This window comes from Micromesistius poutassou, assembly GCF_964030765.1.
Source record: "Micromesistius poutassou genome assembly, chromosome: 6".
NCBI lineage: Eukaryota > Metazoa > Chordata > Actinopteri > Gadiformes > Gadidae > Micromesistius > Micromesistius poutassou.
In genome coordinates, this window is record NC_140276.1 from 10,301,273 (window position 1) to 10,321,272 (window position 20,000).

A 20,000-nucleotide genomic window follows, 5' to 3' on the forward strand; every position below is an offset into this window, starting at 1 on the left:
CTGGACCAGGGGTCTTGGTGGTGTTGCAGCAGGTGGTGTAGTGGCCTGGTGATGGAGGGGTCTGGTGGTGGAGGTGGGTGGTGTAGTGGTGATGGAGGTGGGTGGTGTGGTGGTGGTGGAGTTGGGTGGTGTGGTGGTGGTGGAGTTGGGTGGTGTAGTGGTGGTGGAGGTGGGTGGTGTGGTGGTGGTGGAGTTGGGTGGTGTGGTGGTGGTGGTGGAGTTGGGTGATGTAGTGGTGGTGGAGTTGGGTGGTGTAGTGGTAGTGGAGTTGGGTGGTGTAGTGGTGGTGGAGGTGGCTGGAGTAGTGGTGGTAATGAGGCCTCAGAGCAGCGGCTTAGGGCTGCAGGTCCGGGCATCGACCCTACGGTCCCTGTAGACTTCTGCACCGCCACCCCATAATAATACCATGTGCTGTAATGGCCCTCCTGTGTGTGTGTGTGTGTGTGTGTGTGTGTGTGTGTGTGTGTGTGTTCCCCACAGCAATGCACATGCTGGGTCTGAACTGGCAGCTGCAGGAGGAGAGCGGTCTGTTTGAGAACGGAGTCCGCCCCGCCCCCAGCCCAGCCGGCCTGGTGCCCCTGCTGACCGGAGAGCACGGTGAGGACACGCCCCACTAGCCTAGCACGCCAGCCCGGCATGCTAGCTCAGCATGCTAACCTGAAATGCTAACCCGGCATGCTAACCCAGCATGCTAACCCGGCACGCTAACCCGGAACGCTAACCCAGAACACTAGCCTAGCACGCTAACCAAGCATGCTAACCCTGCACGCTAACCCAGCACGCTAACCAAGCATGCTAACCCTGCACGCTAACCCAGCACGCTAACCCGGCACGCTAGCATAGCACACTTACCCGGCACACTAGCCTAGCACGCTATCCTAGCACACTAACCTAGCATGCTAACTATCACGATAACCTCACATGCTAACCTATCACGATAACCTATCACGTTAATCAGGCTACTGTAGCTAATAGCACTTACAATCAAACGTAGCATGCTAACCCAGAACACTATCCCTAGCATGCTAGCCCTGTTACAATGTTTCTGCAGACTCCCACCTCTTCCTGCAGTTACAGTAGTGCAGTTAACTTCATCACAGCTACAGTCGAATAAACATTTATGGCTCATGTTGAACCAAAAACATGTATTTGCATTCAATAATTGTTTTAGAAACAAACTAATTTGGGACACTTACCATATTGATTTCTCTGGGGGTGGAACAGTGAGGCGATTCAATTATGTTGTCAAACAGGTAGGAGACGCGTAAACACTGCTCGTGAGAGACAGCAGACCATCTGCTCAGACGTGCTCAGTCTCTGGAGATAACCTGGTACCTCAGCCTGGTACCTCAGCCTGGTACCTCAGCCTGGTACCTCGACCTGGTACCTCAGCCTGGTGTTTAGGATGGAGGAGTTTAGGGTGGAGGAGTTAGGGTGGTGTTTAGGATGGATGAGTTAGTGTGGAGGAGTTAGGGTGGTGTTTAGGATAGAGGAGTTAGGGTGGTGTTTAGGATAGAGGAGTTAGGGTGGTATTTAGGATAGAGGAGTTAGGGTGGTGTTTAGGATAGAGGAGTTAGGGTGGTATTTAGGATGGAGGAGTTAGGGTGGTGTTTAGGATGGATGAGTTAGTGTGGAGGAGTTAGGGTGGTGTTTAGGATAGAGGAGTTAGGGTGGTGTTTAGGATAGAGGAGTTAGGGTGGTATTTAGGATGGAGGAGTTAGGGTGGTGTTTAGGATAGAGGAGTTAGGGTGGTGTTTAGGATGGAGGAGTGCAGGGTGGATGAGTTAGGGTGGAGGAGTTAGGGTGGTGTTTAGGATGGAGGAGTTTCCCCACACACATGCACACAACCACACACACACACACACACACACACACACACACACACACACACACAACCACACACACACACACACACACACACACACAAACACCCACTGGACACATAGACGCACGCAGCCAGACATATACAGTCATACAGACGGACACAGGGGCATGTCACACACCGATGCACACACACACACACACACACACACACACACACACACACACACACATGCGTACAGAATAAAGGTTTGATGTGTGAGTCTGTCTGCTGGCTGTCGCTCTCTGCATCCCAACAGAGGGCTGGTGCTGTCCTGCCCTGTAGTCTGTACGGACCTCTCTGACTGCTGCTTCCTCAGGCTTATGACACATCTGATACCTTATGCACTGAACTGCACACACACACACACACACACACACACACACACACGCATGTGCACACGCACTCACACACACTCACGCTCACACACCCAGAGGGACATGCAGCCTAACAGAATCTTATGAAGGAATATTCTATCTGGCATTTTGACTCAAGGTTCTGTGACTCACACTGGAACCAGTACAGTACAGTACAGTACAGTCAGTATCAAGTCAAATAGGAGTATAAATGGAGGTTCTGGCCTACAGAGGGGTGGTTCTGAGGTTCAGAGGGGAGGTTCTGGCCTACAGAGGGGAGGTTCCTACAGAGGGGAGGTTCTGGGGCCTCATTTATCAACCGTACTTACACACAGATTTGTGCGTAAAATGTATTTATACTTGTGGATGTGTGGAATGTGGAATGGAATGTGTGTAAATCTAAGCACAGCTCTGACCATGAGTACGGACCGAATCTAGTGGTAGAATAGCAATATTACAAACAAAAAGCAAAGCATTTAAGAGTGTCAACGTATGCATGAAGCAATCAACATCACATATGTCCCGTGTTTCCTTTAATTAGAAAACATTAAATTACTCCTTTGTCTAATTTCAAACAGACAAATTGGTGTCAAACCCTATAAAAACAGCTATAAAAAAGGTTTTAAATGTAGTGCAATGGCTTATCTTGCGAAGACTTGGCAAACTGCTCTCCGCAGGGAGCGCATTTTCAAAGATTGAGCTGCTTGTTGCAGACGTCTCACGTCTGGGCTGTGACTCCCGACCCAACTGAATTAACTGCATCAGTCACGTTTTCCCATGCAGCAAGCTTTATTTTATTTGTGATGCCCCCTGCACTAAGTTAACCAAAAAGTAACATTGGGATTAATGCCACCTCGTTTATGAGGTGGCATATTTCCATTTTAGTGTTAGTTTATTTTCTTCGCTCTCTTTGCCATTATAGCGGTGAGGGGAAAAACACATTCACATGGTTGATAAAGGGATGCGTTGGGACCTCATCCTCATCATCAAACCGCTTATCCGGGGTTGGATCGCGGGGGAAGCAGCTCCAACGGAACAGGAGGCCCCAGACGTCCCTTTCCTTGGTAAGGAAAGGGAAATCTGTGACCATAGTTCATTGGAGGCGTTTCTGAATGCAAATGGTCTGAGCATGAACGCGCATGGTACTTAAGAACAGGTGGGATTTATCAAGATTCATCGTGCGTATGATTGTCTAACTCACGTTTGAAAAATACCGATTTTTTTTTACTAAGAGAGAATTTAGATCCTTTTCTACACACGAGTAATAAATGAGGCCCCCGGCCTACAGAGGGGAGGTTCCTACAGAGGGGAGGTTCTGATGGGAGGTTCCTACAGAGGGGAGGTTCTGACCTACAGAGGGGAGGTTCTGATGGGAGGTTCCTAAAGAGGGGAGGTTCTGGTCTACAGAGGGGAGGTTCTGATAGGAGGTTCCTAAAGAGGGGAGGTTCTGGTCTACAGAGGGGAGGTTCTGATGGGAGGTTCCTACAGAGGGGAGGTTCTGGTCTACAGAGGGGAGGTTCTGATGGGAGGTTCCTACAGAGGGGAGGTTCTGGCCTACAGAGGGGAGGTTCTGATAGGAGGTTCCTAAAGAGGGGAGGTTCTGGTCTACAGAGGGGAGGTTCCTAAAGAGGGGAGGTTCTGGTCTACAGAGGGGAGGTTCCTACAGAGGGGAGGTTCTGGTCTACAGAGGGGAGGTTCCTACAGAGGGGAGGTTCTGGCCTACAGAGGGGAGGTTCTGACCCCACCTGCTCTGCCCTCCCCAGGGAGGAGTGGAGGTCTGCCGCCGGAGAACAGCTCCATAGACACGGGGCTGGTGGCGGTGGGGCACCGCGTGGCCCAGGGTCTGCCCCCCGGGGTCTTCTGGAGGTCCCGCCTCACCATGGCCACGCCCAGCTTCCTCAAGTTCAACATCTCTGTCCAGAAGAACGCGCTGATCGGGGTCTACGGCCGCAAGGGCCTGGCCCCATCCCACACACAGGTACCACTCCCCCTCTTCATCACCACACTCTCCTCATCACCACACCCTCCTCCCCTCTCCCCTCCTCCCCTCTCCCCTGGTCTCCTCCCCCCTCCCTTGGTCTCCTCCCCTGGTCTCCTCCCCTCTCCCCTGGTCTCCTCCCCCCTCTCTAGTCTCCTCCCCCCTTCTCTAGTCTCCTCCCCTCTCCTCCCCTCTCCTCTAGTCTCCTCCCCTCTCCTCCCCTCTCCCCTGGTCTCCTCCCCCCTTCTCTAGTCTCCTCCCCTCTCCCCTGATCTCCTCCCCTCTCCCCTGGTCTCCTCCCCTCTCCTCCCCTCTCCCCTGGTCTCCTCCCCTCTCCCCTGGTCTCCTCCCCCCTTCTCTAGTCTCCTCCCCTCTCCCCTGATCTCCTCCCCTCTCCCCTGGTCTCCTCCCCTCTCCCCTGGTCTCCTCCCCTCTCCTCTAGTCTCCTCCCCTCTCCTCTAGTCTCCTCCCCTCTCCTCTAGTATCCTCCCCTCTCCCCTGGTCTCCTCCCCTCTCCCCTGGTCTCCTCCCCTCTCCTCCCCTCTCCCCTGGTCTCCTCCCCTCTCCCCTGGTCTCCTCCCCTCTCCTCTAGTCTCCTCCCCTCTCCCCTGGTCTCCTCCCCTCTCCTCTAGTCTCCTCCCCTCTCCCCTGGTCTCCTCCCCTCTCCTCCCCTCTCCCCTGGTCTCCTCCCCTCTCCCCTGGTCTCCTCCCCTCTCCCCTGGTCTCCTCCCCTCTCCTCTAGTCTCCTCCCCTCTCCCTGATCTCCTCCCCTCTCCCCTGGTCCAGGGGGAGGAGAGCGTTCTTGGGCACCCTGCTCTGGTCCGCCCTGGTAGTGGAGGAGCTGTCTCACTGTGAAGCTTAATCTAATAACTTATTACTACCACTGTTTGACTTGTCTGAGCCACACTGGTGTGTGTGTGTGTGTGTGTGTGTGTGTGTCAGGATCAGAGCTCTATGTAAAGAGCAGCTGTGTGTTCTGCTAGATGCAGCTATTCATGTTTCCGCCGGGTGTCTAAGCGTTCAGATCAGTGGAGGAAGTCCTCAGACGAGAGCGGATCACTCCCACTCCATTCTTAAAGCTTCACCTCTCCTCTCATCCTCCCCCACCAAGGAGGGGGGAGGATGAGGATGAGGATGAGGAGGAGGAGGAGGAGGAGGAGAGGGAGGAGGAGAGGGAGGAGGAGAGGGCTCAATGTCCCTCAAGGTGACGAGGCCGGTACGAGCAGTAATTATCTGACTCTAGTCTGTGTATGTGTCTTTGTGTGGCCAATGGAGACTGTCAGGTGTCTCCAGAGCGCGGACCGCTACGTTGTGTTAGGTCAGCGGGGGTCCGGTCGATGGCCAAGAGGACCACTGAAACGTATCGACGAAGAGTTGTTCTCCTCTCCGCGAGAACAATGCTCTCCTCTCTGCTCGTCGCGTATCGAGTCCCTGTCCACGCCTGCGCCTGGAATGCACTCCACTCATCTCCAACCCCCCGCCACCCCCCCCCCCCCCCCCCTAAGACACACCGCCCCCCCCCCTCACCTCAGACACACCCCCCCCCCCCCCCCCCCCCCCCCTCACCTCCGAAACACCGCCCCCCCCCCCCCACCAACTCATCTGTCATTGAGTTTCTGACCGAGGTGCACGAGGTCAGTGGATTCACATCCTGGTGGCGTTCTCCTCCCGCCACTGGCGCCCTCGTCTGCTCATATCTGCTCTCATCTGGCCCACCGTTCTGCCATTCTGCTGACGCTGCTGATGGAGGCGGTCGGGGCCCCGCCTGCTGACGGAGACGCAGCAGCTTCCCTAGCCAGTGGTTCTCCAGTTTTGTGGTTCTCCAGCCAGTGGTTTTCCAGCCAGTGGTTCTCCAGCATTGTGGTTCTCCAGCATTGTGGTTCTCCAGCATTGTGGTTCTCCAGCGTTGCGGTTCTCTAGCGTTGTGGTCAGTGGCGGAGCCAGACTTTTCCTAAAGGGGTGGCACGAGGGTGGCCGAGGCTTTATAGGGGGGTCCCTACGGAGTCGACGGAGGGACGGGGGACGAACGCGATTGTCGACGAACGCAATTGTTGTATTGTGGTTTCTCAGCGTTGTGGTTCTCCAGCGCATGGTTCTCCAGCATTGTAGTTCTCCACGCGGCTCTTTAGCGGCCTGTTCCATTCATCTTTATGTTAATGAAGTCGTTCTGGTTCTATGTGTTTTATGGCCCTCATTCCTCCGGTCTTTAAGGAACCGCTCATGAGGAGCAAAGCCAGGGGTGGTGAATGGCTCTACCCTCAGAGGGGTGGGCAGCCTGCTCCACAGGGAGGAGCGGGTGGGGGGTCTGGGTGTTCAGAAGGTGGAGCCATGGGGGAGGAACAGTCGGACCAGAGAACAGCTCCTCACCTGCACCTGAAGCTGGTTGAAACGTGATTCTGCCATTGTGAATCCTCTTTGTGAGGCTGTGAGGGCCGTGTGTTAGAGGGATCTGAATAAACAGACCTGCTGCTTGGGTATAGTTGGATGTGAGTCCATGTGTTGAGTCAGTGTGTATTCAGAGAGCTGTGTGTGTCTGCAGTATGACTTCTGTATAGTTGGATGTGAGTACATGTGTAAGTGTGTATTCTGTGTGTGTACAGTGTGATGTGAGTACACCTTCTAGAGTGTATTCTGTGTGTGTACAGTGTGATGTGAGTACACCTTCTAGAGTGTATTCTGTGTGTTTCTGCATTATGACATTATGGAGCTGCTGTGTTTAGTGTGATGCGAGTATGTGTTTTAGAGTGTATAGTGTGATGTGAGTCTATGTATTAGTGTGTATCAGAGGGCTGTGTGTATAGTGTGATGTGCATACAGTATGTTTCTCAGTGTGTATCAGAGGGCTGTGTGTATAGTGTGCTGTGCGTACAGTATTGCGTACAGCACAGTTCCTCAGTGTGTATTATTGTGTGTCTCCAGTATGACTTTGTGGAGCTGCTGGACGGCAGCCGGCTGATCGCTAAGGAGCGGCGGCCGACCAGCGAGCCGGTGGCGGTCCACCAGGCGGGCTTCATCCAGCACCTGGACCCGGGGGTCTGGCACCTGGCCTTCTACAACGACGGCCGCGGCGTGGAGGCCGTGTCCTACAACACCATCGTCCTGGGTGAGAGCAGCTCAGCTCACAACTAATAATTATTATTAACCAACTCATGATACCATAGATGAGCCACATGATTGACAATGATTAGCATCCTGTAAACATGATGATCGACCTGTAATCAGCCCCGAGGAGACGAGGAGACGCCTCCGTCGAGGGCGTCTCTGTATGGAGACGATGCAAAGCTCTAAAGGCTGCACCCGCTATGTCAGCTGAGCAGGGGGTCCATCCGTCCGGTGAGAGGGGGGAGCGGTGGTGTTAACATAGATTAACATCTGAAGGAGCATCAACATCAGGGCGTCCTTCACTAGTAAACCAGCAGGCTTGACATTGAGGCGAGCTCAGCGCTCTGAAACGCTTCTGCTCTCGGGACGGAACACAAGGTTTCATTTGGGGAACGCGAGTGCCAGCGATACGACTGTTCATTGATTCATGTCGACTAACAACCGCGTCGATGCGCTCAAGTCAAATTTCCTTGTGGATTTCAAGGTAGAAAAGCACTAAGTCTGAGCCTTTTGTATTTCCTCTGAGGGAGGCGAGTGCAGGCAACATTGATCCACTCCACCGATATGAAACTATCGATGGGTTAGAGGTCGTATTGCTGCGGTCCGTCCAGTGCCAGTCGATGTCCGCCGGAGGCCGGAGCAATAACACAAGTGTTCCCCTCCGGTGGAATAACACGGCCGGCCGGGGCCTTCATGAGCTGAGCGCAGGCTGGATGTGGCTGTAGGAGACGTCAGATTAACTTCAAGTCACACCAGATTTACAGAGCTATAAACACTCGGGAGGGGGGGGAGGTGTTGTGCCAGCCGTCACTCATGTGAGAAGGGATGTGACAGGGGGAGAAAAATGTGTCAAGGAAATACAATAATTCCGGGTGATTTAAAACGCCGTTGTGACTTTTATTTAAAATGTCTTGGATGAGCGGAGCGGAGCTGAGCTGAGGATTACAGGAGACCTCCGACTGCTCCTGGGAGCCACTGAAGATCACTGATGCTCACAGGAGCATCAAGTAGCAGATCTGCATGTTTTGAGCCGCCTGAGGAACACTGCGGCTCCTCTAGAACAGCGATTCCCAAGCCCCGGGACCCGGTCCGGAGCCGGCCCCTGGACCCGTTAGAACCGGGCCTCAAAATATACATTAAAAAAAGAAAGAAATTATGTCATAATTTATAACTTAGGCTATACGAGTCATGTTATTTCCTCCAACACATAAACTAATTTGTAGTGGAGAAAAGACATTTGAGAATTGTTCTGAAAGTTGAAATATTGGTGTATTCAATTCATACAATTTGCCTTTGTTGCCACCTAGTTCATAATATGCAACTAAACCACTGTAAATGCACTGTAAATGCACTGTGTCCTTGCACTACTTTTGTGTTTATTTAAGTCTCAGGTGACTTTTCTTGTGTTTCTCTTATAAATTGTTTTTTATATTATTGGATTGTTGAAGGGCACCTGAGACTCAAGCGTTTAATTGCTGGTGTTTTAATTGTTGTGAATACAAGATCTTGAAAAACAATGAAAAAAAACAAAAAAAAAGATCTTAAAATCATCTTAAAATTAAGGCATTAAAATTGACTACCGCTCCTCCAAATCCTTTTTCGGAATATGCCGGTCCTTGGAACAAAAGAGGTTGTGAACCCCGGCTCTAGAAGAGGGACAAAAGGAACACCTGTTGATTTAATGACTTGTGTAAAAGGGAGATGATTTGTGGGCTGATTAATGTGACATGATGAGCGCACTCACTGATAGATATCACTATGGATTTCCTCTTCCTGTCCCTGCAGACTCGGTCATGGAGTGCCCTCACAGCTGCTATGGCAACGGGGAGTGTGTGGCCGGCTCCTGCCACTGCTTCCCCGGCTTCATGGGCCCCTACTGCTCCCGCGGTAAGGCCCCCGGCCCTGACCATAACCCCGTGCCCCGCCAGGACCCCCCCCCCCCCAGCCCTGACCCCCCCAGCCCTGACCCCCCCAGTCCCCCCACGAGACCCCGGCATCACCACGGAGTATTGACTTCAGGACCAGACATCAGGCTTTAATACCTCAATCAGACGTCTCAGAGTCATCCTGTGGCGTAACTCCAGTCGCTTACGGGCCCCGACCAATCAGGGGGCCCGTCAATCTTCGGAGAGCCCCACCCACCCCAGCAACTTCATCTTTATTGTAAATTGAGCTGAGTTGCTCCCGAGTTGCTCCCCCCCACCGCCCCCGTCAACAATCCCGTCCGCCCGCAATCCAGTACCACCCCACCCCCCAGCCTCATTTCCTCCTGACTCCGTCATCCAATCACAGCACACCCTCAGTCTCCCCCTGACTTATTCGACCAAACACACCTCAACAGATTCTGACTGATGAACAGGAGCAGTGTCCAGCATGTTGTGTTCTGACCTCCCTCTCCTCCCTCTCTCTGGTTCTGACCTCCTCCTCCCTGGTTTCTTACCTCTGTCTCCTCCTCCCTGGTTCTGACCTCCTCCCTCTTCTCCCTCTCCTCTCCCTCCTCCTCTCCCTCTCCTCCCTCTCCCTCCTCCTCTCCCTCTCCTCTCCTCCTCTCCCTCCCCTCCCTCTCTCCCTCTCCTCCCTCTCCCTCTCCTCCCTCTCCCTCCTCCTCTCCCTCTCCTCTCCTCCTCTCCCTCCCCTCCCTCTCTCCCTCTCCTCCCTCTCCTCCTCTCCTCATCTCCTCCTCCAGCGGCCTGTCCGGTGCTGTGCAGCGGCAACGGTCAGTACACGCGGGGCCGCTGCCAGTGCTTCAGCGGCTGGAAGGGGACGGAGTGCGACGTCCAGAACGCCCAGTGCCTTGACCCCCAGTGTGGGGGGCACGGCACCTGCGTAGGGGGCGAGTGTGTCTGCAACGCCGGCCGCAAGGGGAACTACTGCGAGCAGGGTAGGAGGTGTACCTTCCCCCCCCCCCCCCTCCTCCCATCTCCTAGAAGAGTGGCCCCCAGGGACCAGACCCACTCCAGCGGTAAAACAATCGGTGTTTTCGACTCCGCCGAGCAGATCATTTATCGGATGCTGTTATCGACTTTCCCCGTGTATGAATTAGCTTCCTCTAACTGTTTAACACAAACAGCTGGAGACGCAGGAGGAGACGCAGGAGGAGACGCAGGAGGAGACGTGTGGCAGAGAACAACCGCTGGCTCAATCACTTATTGATCCGTTCCTGCATTGGGAAGGAGGCATCTCCTCCTCCTCCTCCTCCTCCTCCTCCCAGCCCAGCTGTGTTTAACTCCATCGATCCACATTCAGAGGCAATTAGACACCTCAGATGCTCCTGAGGTCGCTGGCCTCACGCAGAACGTTCTGCAAATGATCATCGGGAGAAATGGAAGCACAGAAGTGATTGTGGACAATCAATAACATGCATACTAACATCGCCCCGAGGTTCCGGTGTCGTTGGAGGATCTCTGGTCAGCCTCGTTGTGATCGGCAGCTGACTCATAATAACATTAATGAGCCACATGATTGACAATGATTAGCATCCTGTAAACATGATGATCTCCCTGTAATCAGCCCCGAGGAGACGGAGGAGACGTCTCTGTACGGAGACGATGTATAGCACTAAAGCTGCACCCGTCAGATAGGAGATGTGAACACAGACTGACTCTCTGGTGGAAACGACGGGAAGTGACACAGAGATGGCCAGAAACAAAAGGCAAACACGGCACGCTCAGAGAGACACCGGCATGCTGTGGAGAGGATGTATTTATACAGCATTAATATTCAGTCTGAGTGCGGCTTAAGCCGAGCAGACAGACACAGCAGGGGGCTGTAATAACGAGTCCCTCTTCATCCTCATCTAGAACAGCAGAACGTGTTCTTAAGAGGGTTATTAACCACCGAGGTATCTCAGAGTCTCACTCCTGTCTCCCCCCCCCCCCCCTCCCAGTGGACTGTATGGACCCAGTGTGTGCCGGTCATGGAGCCTGTCATCACGGGGAATGCCACTGTAACCCGGGCTGGGGGGGGGCCGTCTGCGAGGTCCTGAAGACCACCTGCCCCGAGCAGTGCTCCAACCACGGGACCTTCAGCACCGAGTCGGGGAATTGTGTGTGCGACGCCAAGTGGACGGGCGTGGACTGCTCCGTGGGTAAGGACCCCTCTGGAAACCTCTATGAGTGGTATCTATGTGTTGTATCTCTGTGAGTGGTATCTCTATGTGTTGTAGCTCTATCTGTTGTATCTCTATGAGTGGTATCTATGTGTTGTATCTCTATGAGTGGTATCTCTATGTGGTCTATCTCTATGTGTTGTATCTCTATGTGGTCTATCTCTATGTGTTGTATCTCTATGAGTGGTATCTCTATGTGTTGTATCTCTATGTGTTGTATCTCTATGAGTGGTATCTCTGTGTGTTGTATCTCTATGAGTGGTATCTATGTGTTGTATCTCTATGAGTGGTATCTCTATGTGGTCTATCTCTATGTGTTGTAATTCTATGTGGTCTATCTCTGTGTTGTATCTCTATGAGTGGTATCTCTCTGTGTTGTATCTCTATGAGTGGTATCTCTGTGTTGTATCTCTGAGTTGTATCTCTATGTGTTGTATCTCTACTGGTCTCTATCTCTATGTGGTGTATCTTTACTGGTCTGTAGGAAGGTGGAGGAGAGTGCTTTGTTGACCGTGTGAAGGACGCACTCCACTTCGAGGCAGCAGGGGGGGGTGGGGGGGGGGGGGGGGCGATGGGTGGGGGTGGAGGTGGGTGGGGGTGGTGATGGCACCCTGTGTGTTTTAGAGGATTCTCTCTTAATTATTACCCCAGCACCTCCTCAATTAAATAAGTCTTAATTAACAAGCGCAGAGCACACATCGACTGGCGTCGGGGGCATGTTAAGGCAGATAAACACGCCGCCGCTAATGAAAAATTGATTGCAAAGATTCTATGGAAAAGAGGTTCCTTTCTGCAGCGGCTCTGACCCCCTGCGGAGACGGGCTTAATATTCTGAGTGTGAATCCCCCCGCCAGCTCCCCATCCGACACCGGAGTCTGAATCACAAGGAGGGCGGACTTTGGCTCAGGACGTAGAGCGGGTCGGCTGGTAACCGGAAGGTTGCTGGTTCGATCCCCGGCTCCTCCTAGCCAAGTGTCGAGGTGCCCCTGAGCGAGACGCCTCACCCTGACTGCTCCTGACGAGCTGGCTGTTGCCCTGCGTGGCTGACTCCGCCGTCAGTGTGTGAATGTGTGCATGAATGGGTGAATGTGTGCATGAATGGGTGAAGTTTAGGCAGTATTGAGCAGCGCTTTGGGTGGCCACTGGTTGGAAAAGCGTGGCATACATGCAGTCCATTTACCATTTACTGACGAAACCCGGAGGTTCAGCGGAGCATAAATCGGAGGTCTGTCGGCCCAACAACGAGGACTTTATCCTTGAACCATCACTCTCAGACCATCCCGCCCATCGACTGGCCTTCGCTATTCGCTGCTCACTTATTTATGACAATAGAGCAATTTTCTTGGTATGTCTGAGCGCTGAAGCCTTTGTGATTCACAACGCAGTCAGGGCCGGGCCCCTGCTAGTGCATTTAATTGCAGTTTCAGTAAACCGAAGTTGTGTACGATCAACGATTTGGGCACGCTGTGATCTCGAAGTGATAACACAGATGAAGCATTACCCACAATGCAACACTTCACAGAAGGAGGAAACAGTAGTTGGAGCTGATTGGCTGATTGAAACATATGTTGTGTTGCTGTGTTCTCTGTTGTGTTGTCTCTCGTGTTCTTCAGACAATGAGATGAAACAACGCTCTGTTGCTCTGCTGCTGGGAAAGTCTCTTTGAAGAAATCATGAAGCAATAGAATAAAGTAATAAATAACATTTGAAAAACATGAAGAAGGGCTGAGCTTTAGTTTAGCATCATTTCTATTCTCTTTTTACATATTTTCTTAGAAGTAGTTCTTCTCAAATGTTCCTCATTCGCAGTCGTTGTTTATTAATCATCAACTCAACTTTATTTAAACATCCCTTATCACAGTCACACTCTACGAGAGCCCCCCCAGCCAACACAGACGCCTCGACCGTCTGTGCACTCTGAAGAACCGTAGAATAGTGAGAACCAAAGAACAAAAAGAGTTAGAGATCCAGAAGAGACGAGGAAAGCCAGACTGAACACAGGGGAGGGACAGCGACCGACTGAAACTATCAACCATTTAATAACCGCCAGCACAACATGAACAACATGGTGGTCATTATTGTGAGTGGGGAATGGTTCCAGATGATTGTGGTTAGATTGGTCGGTTCCCAGCCTCCTCAAGAGGCCCCTCAGGTAGCAACACAAATTACTTCCAATCCAGCAGCAGATGCAATATGACATTCCTGTTTTTATGACACTGAGGAGGGTAAACGAAATCCAAAGACACATCCTGCTGCTAGATATCTTCTGCAAACACCGACCAGCCCTCTGGTCCAGATCTCTGCTCCACCACAGACCGGCCCTCTGGTCCAGAGCTCCACCACAGACCGGCCCTCTGGTCCAGAGCTCCACCACAGACCGGCCCTCTGGTCCAGAGCTCCACCACAGACCAGCCCTCTGGTCCAGAGCTCCACCACAGACCAGCCCTCTGGTCCAGAGCTCCACCACAGACCGGCCCTCTGGTCCAGAGCTCTGCTCCCCCACAGAAGCATCAGGATAGACTGAGACATGGACTGTCTGCCTGGGTAGTGGTTTTGTAGTGGTTGTGTGGCGGTTGAGTGGCGCTTATACAATGGTTGTGTGGTGGTTGGAGTGGTTGTGTGGTGGTTGTTTTACGGTTGTGTGGTGGTTATAGTGGTTTTGTGGTGGTTGTAGTGGTTTTGTCGTGGTTGTAGTGGTTTTGTGGAGGTTGTTTTATGGTTGTGTGGTGGTTGTGCGGTGGTTGTGTTGTGGTCGTGTTACGGTTGTGTTGCGGTTGTGTTACGGCTGTGTTACGGCTGTGTATAACCTAGTTGTGTGTCCTTCAGAGCTGTGCGTGGTGGACTGCGGGGCCCACGGCGTGTGCCTCAGCGGGTCCTGCCACTGCGAGGAGGGCTGGGCGGGGCCCGAGTGCCTGCAGAGGGACTGCCACCCCCGCTGCATCGACCACGGAGTCTGCAGGGACGGCAAGTGTGACTGCCACCAGGGCTGGACCGGGGAGCACTGCACCATAGGTAGGTCCTCGCACCAGGGGTTAGACAGTCCTCACACCCCCAGGACACCAGGGGTTAGAAGGTTCTCACACCCAGACCCCCAGGACACCAGGGGTTAGACTGTCCTCACACCCAGAGCACCAAGGGGGGTTGACAGTCCTCACACCCAGACCCCCAGGACACCAGGGGTTAGACAGTCCTCACACCTCCAGGACACCAGGGGGTTAGACAGTCCTCACACCCAGACCCCCAGGACACCAGGGGTTAGACAGTCCTCACACCTCCAGGACACCAGGGGGGTTAGACAGTCCTCACACCCAGACCACAACGGGGGTTAGACAGTCCTCACACCCCAGGACACCAGGGGTTAGACAGTCCTCACACCTTCAGGACACCAGGGGGGTTAGACAGTCCTCACACCCAGACCACAACGGGGGTTAGACAGTCCTACACCCAGAACCACTGGACACCAGGGGTTAGACAGTCCTCACACCCAGAGCACCAGGGGGCTTAGACAGTCCTCACACCCTGATACAGGACACCAGTCAGGGGTTAGTCCCTCCTAACCCCACCACACTAACCCCTCCCCTCCTTGCCCCTCCCCCGCGGGGCCCTGACGGAGGCACGGCTGGAGGCATCGGAGTCTCCCCCCCCCCCCTCCGGCTGCAGTCAGAGGGCCGCTCAGATCTCAGCGCTGAACGCGTGATGACTGCCACCGCCACAAAGCGGCCCCTAATCCCGTTACACGCCCGCGCCTCCACCGCCGCTCTGCGGTGTCCGCCGTCCGCTCCGCGCACGGCTTAGCACCGGCGCCGCGTCCCGCCGAACCGCCGCCCCCCCCCTCCGCTGCCGGAGTCAATGAGGTGCAGACGATGGGAAACAGACGAGCGCTTTCGCTGTGTTCATAGCGGCGACACAATGAGCGGGGCTCGCTCCAGGACCCCGGCAGAGGGACGCTGCTCCGCCAGATCCAGTTTAAACCGGCTCATCCAGCACACGGGCGGCGGCATCGGAGCTGCTCCGAGCGACAGCAGCGGTACGCCTCTGTGTTAACAAGGCGGCAGATGGTTAGCGCGAGCCGCACGCGCGTTTATTCAGAGCGGGACGCCAGACTCCCGCGTACGGCCCGATATTACAGCACGTCGTTAGTGCAGCTCACTATGTCGGCGCGGCAACAGGAAGCAGCAGCATCCTTCCTCAGGCTCCTCTGATTGGCAGAGCTCCTCCTCACCTCCTCTCTAACCCGTCTCTCTCTCCCTCTGTTTCTATTAACACTTGTTGACCTGATTCCTAGGTGTGTTTCTCTTTCTGTCTGTCTGACTGCCCCTCTGTTTATCTGTCTGTCTCTCCGTCTGTCTGTTTGTATACATGTCTATTTACCTACCTGTCTGTCTGTCCGTCTCTGTGTCTGTCTCTATGTCTTGTGTATCTTCCCGTCTGTGTGTCTTGCCGTCTCTCCAACCCCCTCTGGCCTCCTCCTCGTCTAGCCCTGGACTCTAGAGTATCAGGTAACTCCTCCTCCTCCTCCTCCTCCTCCATCTCCCACTGAGCTCCCGGAGCTCCATGTCTTGTGTTCAGGGCTAATGGCTAATTCAGGAGGGTGGGGCTCCCCCACCAGCACCTCCACCCCAGAGCCTCCACCCTCCAGCTCAGTAAACATCCAGCAGCCCCCAGATTTAAATGAGAACGCCCCCCCCCCCCCCCCGAGTGGCTAAGCCCTTCACCCCCCTCCCCACCTTGTCTCCACTACACCACCAGTTACCCCACAGGTCACGTGACAAGTTACCCTACAACTTACCCCACAGGTTTCGTGACAAGTTACCCCACAGGTCAAGGGACAAGTTACCCTACAAGTTACCCTACAAGTTACCCCACAGGTTTCGTGACAAGTTACCCTACAAGTTACCCCACAGGTCAAGAGACAAGTTACCCTACAAGTTACCCTACAAGTTACCCCACAGGTTACGTGACAAGTTACCTACAAGTTACCCCACAAGTTTTGTGACAAGTTACCCTACAAGTTACCCTACAAGTTACCCTACAAGTTACCCCACAGGTCAAGAGACAAGTTACCCTACAAGTTACCCCACAGGTTACGTGACAAGTTACCCTACAAGTTACCCCACAGGTCAAGAGACAAGTTACCCTACAAGTTACCCCACAGGTTTTGTGACAAGTTACCCTACAAGTTACCCCACATGTTACCCCACAGGTTACGTGACAAGGTATCCCACAAGTTACCCCATAAGTTACCCCACAGGTCAAGGGACAAGTTACCCACAAGTTACCCCACAGGTTATGTGACAAATTACCCCACAAGTTACCTCACAGGTTACGTGACAAGTTACCCTACAAGTTAACCCACAAGTTACCCCACAGGTTATGTGACAAATTACCCCACAAGTTACCCCACAGGTTACGTGACAAGTTAACCCACAAGTTAACTCATAAGTTATCCCACAGGTTACGTGACAAGGTAACCCACGAGTAAACCCACAAGTTACCATTCAAGTTACCCTTGAGTTAACCCACAGGTTACCCACAAGTTAACCCACAAGTTAACCCACAGGTTACCCAGAAGTTACCCCACAGGTTATGTGACAAGTTAACCCATAAGTTACCCCACAGGTTATGTGACAAGTTACCCTACAAGTTACCCTACAAGTTACCCTACAAGTTACCCCACAGGTCAAGAGACAAGTTACCCTACAAGTTACCCCACAGGTTTTGTGACAAGTTACCCTACAAGTTACCCCACATGTTACCCCACAGGTTACGTGACAAGGTATCCCACAAGTTACCCCATAAGTTACCCCACAGGTCAAGGGACAAGTTACCCACAAGTTACCCCACAGGTTATGTGACAAGTTACCCTACAAGTTACCCTACAAGTTACCCTACAAGTTACCCCACAGGTCAAGAGACAAGTTACCCTACAAGTTACCCCACAGGTTTTGTGACAAGTTACCCTACAAGTTACCCCACATGTTACCCCACAGGTTACGTGACAAGGTATCCCACAAGTTACCCCATAAGTTACCCCACAGGTCAAGGGACAAGTTACCCACAAGTTACCCCACAGGTTATGTGACAAATTACCCCACAAGTTACCTCACAGGTTACGTGACAAGTTACCCTACAAGTTAACCCACAAGTTACCCCACAGGTTATGTGACAAATTACCCCACAAGTTACCCCACAGGTTACGTGACAAGTTAACCCACAAGTTAACTCATAAGTTATCCCACAGGTTACGTGACAAGGTAACCCACGAGTAAACCCACAAGTTACCATTCAAGTTACCCTTGAGTTAACCCACAGGTTACCCACAAGTTAACCCACAAGTTAACCCACAGGTTACCCAGAAGTTACCCCACAGGTTATGTGACAAGTTAACCCATAAGTTACCCCACAGGTTATGTGACAAGTTAACCCACAAGTTACCCCACAGGTTACCCACAAGTTAACCCACAAGTTACCCACAAGTTAACCCATGAGTTAACCGACAAGTTATCCCACAGGTTACCCACAAGTTACCCTACAAGTTAACCCACAAGTTACCCCACAGGTTACTCTACAAGTTACCCTACAAGTTAACCCCCAAGTTACCCCACCAGTGACGCACAGTGATTGTGTTTGTCAGTCTTAGTAATTTTCTTTTCCGAATGTCTCCCTCTGCACGGCTGTGATAGGAGCCGTGAAGATAGGATATAAAGGTAATCTGCCCTCCCACCTCAGGGGGTGTGTGTCTCCCAGCACGGCGTCCTGTCCCAGTCCTCCCAGTCCCTCCATCCCCTGTCCGTCAGTCCCACAGACCCCGCTGTCTCACCCTGTCTGACCAGTCCAACCGCACAAACCCCTCCCCTAGCAGCAACGGGACCCGCCCCACATGGTTCTGTCAAACCCCTCCCCCTGATTTACATAACCCCTCCCCTTCCCATGGTGTTGCTGTCCATTCACATGAGGGCTTCCGTATGCATCTAACACTCTCTCTGATTGGTCGCCTGCTCCAGCGTTGACGTTGGTCCCAAAAAGGCTAATTAATGAACCTTCGTAACCTGATCATTTTAATCAGGCGTCAGTAAAGTTAATGAGTTCCCAGTGGCCTCCATCCCTCTCATGTGAAGACCAGCACACCCCTCCCCAGAGCCTCCCAGACTACATGTTCTCCTGATGTCGTCTTCTACCATTTATTTGTCCTTCCTTGCCTCCCATCCAACCCCCCTCCCTCCCTCCCCCTCATTTGTTTTCTACGCTGTGATTGGTCGGGGGTTAACAAGGCCTGTGTTGACAGACGGCTGTCCCGGGCTCTGTAACAACAACGGGAGATGTGTCCTGGACCACAACGTCTGGCATTGCGTCTGCCAGGGCGGCTGGAGGGGGCTGGGCTGCCACGTCGCCACGGAAACACTCTGCTCCGACGGCAAGGACAACGAGGGGGGTGAGATGCCCGTCTGACCCAACACACACCTGTCTTACCCGACACACACCGGTCTGACCCGACACACACCGATCTGACCCGACACACACCGGTCTGACCCGACACACACCGATCTGACCCGACACACACCGGTCTGACCCGACACACACCGGTCTGACCCGACACACACCGATCTGACCCGACACACACCGGTCTGACCCGACACACACCGATCTGACCCGACACACACCGGTCTGACCCGACACACACCGGTCTGACCCGACACACACCGATCTGACCCGACACACACCGGTCTGACCCGACACACACCGGTCTGATCCAACACACGCCTTTTTCTTTGTGAAGGGCAAAGCAACTTGCAAAAAGGTTGCGTCATGTAGTGTGTGTCCCACCCATACACACAGGGATACATACGTGTCTTCTGAACGCAACACACACACACTATCAGTTCAAATAAGGGGACAATTCTACTTTGTTTTGTCTCTAAATGTTCTGACACTCCTAAAACAACTGTGCTGGATAAAGAAAGGTGTAATCCTGCCTTCCTTGTGGCTCTGGCCGTCGGACCTCATTCCCATCCCAGTGATTGTGTTGGGCACGGCAGAGTGGAGGTGGGGCCTGGGGGGGGCAGCCTCCTCCCTGATGGATGGCTCAGCAGGCTCCCACAGGCCGGGGGGGGCTTGGCGGGGCTTGGCGGACCAGGGGGCCGGGGGGGGGGGGGGGGGGGTGGCATTGATCCAGACCATGATGCACCTGGCGTCTGCGGCCCCCGGTCATTAGGATCTGTTTATTCTGGAGGGGGTCCATGGACGGGGGGGGGGGGGGGGGGGGGGGTCCAGGGACGGGGGAGTCTGGGCGCTGTGCTACGGGCCTGGGATCGCAGGATGGAGACGGACGGCATCTTGATATTGCATCACAATGTGATGCTACGACCACGCTCTGCATCTGCTCTAGATCCATGTTCTTCTAGAGGAGACGAGGTGTAAACCTGCCTGCTCCCTGTTTCAGCCCATGATGCATTGCTCTGCTTCTAGATCCATGTTCGTCTTGAGGAGACCAGACATTGTAGCCCCGTACGAAAGACTCAGTCAGTACGATGTAGCACTTAACCCCTCCAGACCCAGTTCCAATGATAGGACAGTATAGCTGACCAGTGCATATTC

The 20,000-nt window shown here is 53.4% G+C and overlaps 1 protein-coding gene across 1 annotated transcript in view; it reads left to right on the plus strand.

Moving 5' to 3' along the window:
* Nucleotides 1-20,000, plus strand: part of LOC311345486 (teneurin-3) — a gene marked incomplete at both ends in the record, with an annotated part of 54,316 nt that overhangs the window by 3,738 nt on the left and 30,578 nt on the right. Inside the window, 8 exons of the mRNA XM_084469901.1 lie at nucleotides 481-597; nucleotides 3,981-4,195; nucleotides 7,115-7,298; nucleotides 9,083-9,184; nucleotides 9,984-10,178; nucleotides 11,184-11,384; nucleotides 14,232-14,417; nucleotides 18,691-18,837. Coding sequence (XP_084326027.1) covers nucleotides 481-597; nucleotides 3,981-4,195; nucleotides 7,115-7,298; nucleotides 9,083-9,184; nucleotides 9,984-10,178; nucleotides 11,184-11,384; nucleotides 14,232-14,417; nucleotides 18,691-18,837 — 1,347 coding nt within the window. The remainder of the gene's footprint in view (nucleotides 1-480; nucleotides 598-3,980; nucleotides 4,196-7,114; nucleotides 7,299-9,082; nucleotides 9,185-9,983; nucleotides 10,179-11,183; nucleotides 11,385-14,231; nucleotides 14,418-18,690; nucleotides 18,838-20,000) is intronic.